The 7,110-nt window shown below is 31.4% G+C and overlaps 1 protein-coding gene across 1 annotated transcript; it reads left to right on the top strand.

The window, feature by feature from the left end:
• Positions 1-1,745: 1,745 nt before the first annotated feature.
• On the top strand, positions 1,746-5,736 carry LOC136210934 (methionine gamma-lyase). The gene is made up of 3 exons (XM_066002405.1): positions 1,746-2,183; positions 3,090-3,491; positions 4,989-5,736. Exons 1-3 carry the CDS (start codon positions 1,802-1,804, stop codon positions 5,558-5,560), a joined length of 1,356 nt encoding a protein of 451 aa, XP_065858477.1. The 5' UTR covers positions 1,746-1,801; the 3' UTR covers positions 5,561-5,736.
• The last annotated feature ends 1,374 nt before the right edge of the window (positions 5,737-7,110 follow it).

Raw genomic sequence — 7,110 nt, 5'->3', positions numbered from 1 at the left:
AGTATCCATTCCATTCCATTTGATCTTTACAGAAATTCTATACCCGTTATATAAAGATTAAATGTTTTCTTACAGTTTCACGATCCCGAGTTTTTGGGTGAAAGTATTAAAAGAGAAAGATTGAGAAACACTCCACTACCAAACAAAAAGCCGGTTATCGCAAGTGGATAAATAACTATTCAAAAATTTACTATATGTGAGTTATATGAAATTCTATTTTAAGGATTAAATATTACAAATTACTTTCCAATGAAATGATATGCATATTCTTCATTTATAAATATTAGTTCAATCAAGAATTAACTCCCGATCAGTATTATTTCGTACGAATATTAGGGTCGTGTCAAATGAATTTTCTTGTTTCAAATAATTTTCAAATAAAATGATATACATCTCATTTTATTAAAGATTATATTCTTTATACTAATTAATTCTTCATTTTAAATGATATCCATATTCTTCATATGAGTGTATTACATCATCTCCATCATGAATTAATTTCCAGTCAACATTAGTTCACACCTATATTAAACATGTCAAAGCAACTTCCCAAAATAATTTTCATTATTTTATTTAGTTCATAAAAAAATACAAAAATCAACTTTGTGATTCATAAAAATATTCTAGGTAGTTTAGAAATTTGTAGATAGAGACCTGTATTTTGTAAATTTTGCAAATTTAAACATTCCGTCAAAAATTGTAACCGTGACTTTTTGCTTAAAAATTGAACAGCTTAAAGCAATTAAAAAAACTAATATTACAAATTACTCTATATATAAAGTCTAACTTTACGAATTAACTAAATAGCAAGTAATTAGGTAACGAACTACAGTGGCTCGGACAGCTCCTCGGCACTTTGGATCCGGCGAGCAATGTCCCTGCGCGGAGAGCGGTCCCTGTGCGGGGAGCGATCCCTGCAAACACTCCGACGATCAAGACAGTTAGTAGCTCTAAATGGTTTCTAAGCATATGATCGAAGAGCAGAGAGATCCTTTTACCTTAATCGTGCGTGTATTTATAGGCCTGTCTGTGGGCTTGGGCCTCCGCCAGTATGCTTGGTGGGCCTAATGGGCCTTTTCCATATTCCGTATCAGCAAGTATTATTTAATATAAAAATTGACTCAAATATCATTTAACAGTAAACTTCACGAATCTGAAACTTCGGATAAATTATATACATGGTGTACAACTTTTGTCCTATTTAATACTTTGATGTACAATTTTTAATTTTGCACACAAAAGTGTACAACCTTTTCGCGATCTTCCACTAAAGTGTATAGATGGTAATTATGACCGGTCAATACGAAGTCAACGAACCACGTCAACAATTTGACCTCTACAAAAGTTAAAAGTTGCCCAATCAATGTTAAATCAACACGTCACGTCAGCAATTTTTACTTTTATAGAGTTCAAATTACTCTTATGACGCGTTGATTTCGCTTTGACCGGTTATAATTACTTGCTATACACTTTGGTCGGATGTCATTAAAAAGTTATACATGTTTATATACAAAATTAAAAATTATACACTAAAATATAAAATAGAATAAAAATTGTACAGCACGTATATAATTTATACTGAAACTACGGTTTGAAAAGGAATCTTTCTTTACAAATCAATAAAAAGAAAAAAAATCAGCTTTTCCTTCTTATTTTTACACCATGGCAAAACCTGTCTATGTTCACCGTATCCATTTTCACCTAACAAAATTTTCCACTGACCTCATTTTCCTTATAAATACCCAAACTTTCCTCCCCTTTTAAACCCATCTTTTCTCATCTTCTTCCTCCGCCGATTATCATGGCCAACACCAAATCTCAGACTCCTCTTCTTTCCGGCAACAAGAGACCCGGCGGCCAGGATGATTTTGAGGACGGTGACGACTTCATCGTTTCCAAGAAATCAATGCCTCCTCCGGCGCCCTACGACGAGGATCCCGTCGCCGCATTAGCCGTCTCTCGGCATGAATTCGGTGAACACGGTGGCGTTAACATGTCAATTGAAGCTTCTGCTACCTTCACCGTCATGGAGCCTGACACCATGCGGCGGATGTTCACCGGCGAGCTTGGAGCTGATCGTGATTTCTTCATTTACAGCCGTCATTTTAATCCTACTGTATTGAATCTTGGCCGTCAGATGGCCGCTTTGGAAGGCACGGAGGCTGCTTATTGCACGGCTAGCGGTATATATTTTACACACTTTTTTTTTTTTATCGCAACTGTCATTTTTAAACGTTATTTTGTTACATTAAGTAATTACTTATTTGTCTTTAAATTTATTAAAATAATTCGACCAAAAAAAATATTTTCTTTTATTTTAAAATATTAGGTTAATTTATTGTTTTTTATCCATTTTGAATATTTCTTCGATTCAATTATTGTTTTATTTTATTTATTCTCAATTTTTTTTTTAGAATCTTTATTCTCAATCCTAACAAAGGACTCTCCCACGCTATTTGGAATAATCTATATTGCACAGAAATTTTCTGCATTTCGTTTGTTGAATAATCTATATTGCACGGAACTTTCTGCATTTCGTTGTTTTTGTTACCATTTTCCAACTAATTTTTTTAAATAACGTTTTTCAGTATTTGTTTTTATTTCTTTTCTCATTTTCATTTTCATGTTATTTAATAAAATGATATAAAAGAATTAAAAAAGAGAATTAAATAGAAATTTAGTTATTTTTCTATTTTGTAACTCGTTTTTATCATTTTACTTCAAATACAGTAAATAAAAATAATATCTTAGGATTGAAAAATAGTTGTTGATGTCAGTTTTGAAATAAAATAATAAAAAACAATGAAATTAAACTGAAAATTCCTAAATTTTATTAAATTCATAAAAGATAACTAAAATAGATATTAATGTTAAACTCATTAGAACTCATTAATAAGGATAAATTATGAAAAAATTATTTTTGTTACAGCTGAAATTAGTAAATTATGAAAATTACATAATTTAATTGTTCTTCCGCTATTTTAATTAATCATAAATTCTTTCAGACAATAAATATAAAAACACTGGAAATTTTGTTACAGATGAGGTTAAAAAATAAAAACAAACCATAACTCTTAATTATAACACAGGTATGTCCGCTATATCATCGGTGCTACTACAGCTCTGTAGCAGCGGCGGCCACGTGGTGGCGTCGAGGACTTTATACGGCGGAACTCATGCGTTGTTGAGCCATTTCTTACCAAGGGCATGCAACATAACGACGACGTTTGTTGAAATCGGAGATCTAGAAATGGTGAAAGATTCAATAATCGAAGGGAAGACAAAAGTTTTGTATTTCGAATCTGTTTCGAATCCAACTCTTACAGTGGCGAATATTCCTGAACTCTGTCGGATTGCACGTGAAAAAGGTGTTCCGGTGGTCGTCGACAACACTTTTGCGCCGCTTGTTCTCTCGCCGGCACGTCTTGGAGCTGACGTGGTTGTTCACAGTATCACTAAGTTTATCAGCGGCGGCGCCGATATAATCGCAGGTAACTTTATTATTTACCACTTATTGTATATTTATTTACTTATAGATAGATAGATTACTAATTAGATTTTTATTCAAAATAATATTTTTTACAGAATTTTTTTTAATTAGGGTCCGGTTAAAAAAAATTCCGAGTCTAGTGTGTCGTGGAGTGCGTACAAAAATGGTGATTGGATCGTTAGATCGTTGGAGTGCGTACAAAAATTTAACGGTTTTAAAAGTAAAAAAAGAACACATTGAATTGTTAAAATATTTTGGCGTAATGCTCCTTTCTGAATGTTTGGATTGATCGAATATGTAAAAAACCGGTATTCAGAACTTCGATTTTGGAAATAAAGAATCGTGGTTATATAAGCACATTTTAAATGTTAGTTTGTTTCTTGGTACTGGCGTTTGTTATTGATTGGATCATAGATTTTTTTCTATTAAACCTGATATTTTTAACGATAATTCTATATAATTATTATAATTAATTCAGAGTATTGGTTTTTTAAAAAAAATTAATTATACAGTGAGTTATGAAATATTGGTTAAAAATTCAATTTGGTGTTACAAGATTAATTTTTCCACACAAACAAATTTTAGATATTAATTCAATTCATAATTTAATAACTTTTTTCATAAATAATTTAGTGTTTTTAATTAAATTGGTCTAAACATTATATGTGTTACATAAGATTAACATATCTACATTTCTTATATTGAATTAATTTTTTTTTATCAAATAATTAAATCTCTAATTTTCGGTAAATAAAAATGAAATAATGAATTGTTTTTTAAAAGAATGAAATAATGAATTAAAATTATATACTATACACTTTTCATTTTTGGAAAGTTCAATCATTTGAAGATAATGTATATAAATTGATTATAAATTAATTAGTGGAATGTCAGAAATCTTAACATATATCTATTTATATTTATATATTAATTAAATTAGGATAAGCATGAATGTGATGTTTTTTTCTTTTTTTAATGATAAGCACGAGACCATTTAGATTTATATCATAGACTATGATTAAGATTTACATTTTATTTTATTTTATTTTATTTTTCCTTTATTGACTGATAATTGTTATACATGTTTGATTCTGATAAGATGTTCTTTCTTTTTACACATGTGAATCTCAGTTTGTTGTTTTCTTAGACACGTGACGTGTCCTTTTTCTGTTTCTTTACTTTAACCTTTTCTGCATTAAATTTGGGACTCGTTTGGCTATTTGCGGTTTACTGGTCCTGTTAGGTGTCTAACCAAACACCTTAAATTCTGCCTTTTAAAGTGAAAAGGCAAACATGAGATGAAAAGTAGGTAACCAAACACCCCCTTAGGGTGTTTTCGGGTCCACGAAAGATTCCGCACCACACGACATATACATGTGTTATTTTACATGATTATATACTATATCAATGAAATAAAAATCACAATCGCGTTAAGCTGCACGTAGTAGAAAGTGACAATATGAAATTTATGGAATGTGTTATGACGAGGAATTTTCAGGTGCGGTTTGCGGGCCGGCGAGCCTAGTGAACTCAATGATGGACTTGTGCCAGGGGAGTTTAATGCTTCTAGGACCAACAATGAATGCAAAGGTTGCATTTGAATTATCAGGGAGAATTCCTCATTTGGGCTTAAGAATGAAGGAACATTGTCACCGGGCCATGGTTTACGCGACCCGAATGAAAAACATGGGCCTGAAAGTGATCTACCCGGGCCTCGAAGAGCATCCCCAGCACCAATTGCTCAAGTCCATAGGGAATAAGGAGTACGGGTTCGGAGCGCTCCTTTGCATCGACATGGGAACGGAGGAAAGGGCGAATAAATTGATGAGCCTTTTGCAAAACCATACTCAATTCGGGTTCATGGCGGTTAGTCTAGGGTACTACGAGACGTTAATGTCGGTCTCGGGGAGTAGCACGAGCAGCGAATTGAATGAGGAAGAGAAGGAATTGGCGGGGATTTCGCCCGGGTTGTTGAGGATGTCGGTCGGGTTTATTGGGACTTTGGAGCAGAAATGGAGCCAGCTTGAGAAGGCACTTGCAAGAGTTATGGACTCTGGGTATATGGCTTAGTTTAATTAATTGGGGTTTGGTGTTTATTAGAAAGTAATTATGCTTATTTTAGCTTAATTTAGATCCCAAATCTCAATTATGATGTGTTTGGTTGCAGGAATAGCTAATAATAAGTTGAAGACTGGCTTGTGTTAATTTGCTGTCTTTTTGTATAAAAAGTTATCAACTTTTATCAATTTAGCCTTTGTTCGCGGGTTTTGATATTCGCTCGGCCCGCATCTAATGGGTCGAAATTGGATAGAGAAACATGAGATTAGATTCAAACCGGTTGACTGAACCTGCTTATTTTGTGCGGATTTAAAATCTATAAAAATTAGGCAGATTTCTTTAGTCCGATTTAATATATATATGTAATTTGATTAGCAACGTTAGGGCATCTCTAGTGGAGGGTATTGCAAAGCACAGTAACTCTTTCTATATGCTCCGTGCGTGCTCCACTTGGCTTGGGCTAATAGCGTAATAGGGGGACAATTTGGGTTATTATATAATGATTGTGTATGTATATATTTTATATAGATAAATACTAAATACTAAAAAAATATAGTCAATTATATCGTATTAGTCAACTTGCCGCTGTAAATTGTGTTATCGTGTAAGAAATTATCATTCCTATATAGAGATAGAGTAATATCAACTTCAAACGCTCATCCATTTATTTTTTAAATTACTCATTCCGTCTCCCATTTAATTTGCGGGTACTTTTTCCGTTAAGAATTAAAACAAATAATTTAAAATTTTAATAAAATATAAATTTAATAAATCATCTACAAATTTAATAAACTATCTATAAATTTAACAAACATTCTAAATTCAAAAATTCTAAATAATTCAAATTATCAATAAATTAAACGGATTTGGATAATCTATTAGGATCAAGTAATATCGGATTCCTATCTTATGTTGAAAAGCAAGTCAACAAAGAAACAGAGGAAATATTAGACTTGGTAGAGCTTATTTAGGTCCAGAATTGTGCAGTTTATATGGTTTTGGGCCTTGTTTCAATCTAGGGCCTTGTTTCAATCTCGGCCCATATTTTCTGACTGTTTCAATCTAGGGCCCATAGTCTCCAATTTAAGGTTCATTCAATAACTTTGGAGAAATTACATGGAAAATCAAATTTCAATTTTATTTTACAGATAACTAATTATTTATTTTTATTTTATCATCGCATAACATAAATTTTTTTAATAAACATATCAGAAACTCATAATTTTTATTTAGATTTTATAAAGTTGCAGTTATTTTAAATCCTTATTATTTGTTCTTCCGTAAAAAAAAAAAATTAGGAATTTGATATTGTTGGAAATTTTTTTCCACATGAGACACTTGTAATAATTTGAGCAATTCTTAATTTGATGTAACTAACCCTTATACTTATTATTATTATTATTTGGAAAATTTACATATAAATACACTTTTAAAAAATTATTTACAATTATTTCAAGTTATAATTGTAAATTATTTCAACTCATAATTTTGAATTATGTCAAACTAATAAAATCATTATTTTTATTATTCTTTAAAGATTAAAGTTTGTAAATTAGAAGTCT

This window comes from Euphorbia lathyris, chromosome 1 (genome assembly GCF_963576675.1).
Source record: "Euphorbia lathyris chromosome 1, ddEupLath1.1, whole genome shotgun sequence".
Taxonomy (NCBI): Eukaryota; Viridiplantae; Streptophyta; class Magnoliopsida; order Malpighiales; family Euphorbiaceae; genus Euphorbia; species Euphorbia lathyris.
Note: the sequence above shows the minus strand (reverse complement) of the source record. Positions and strands in the feature narration are given on the sequence as shown.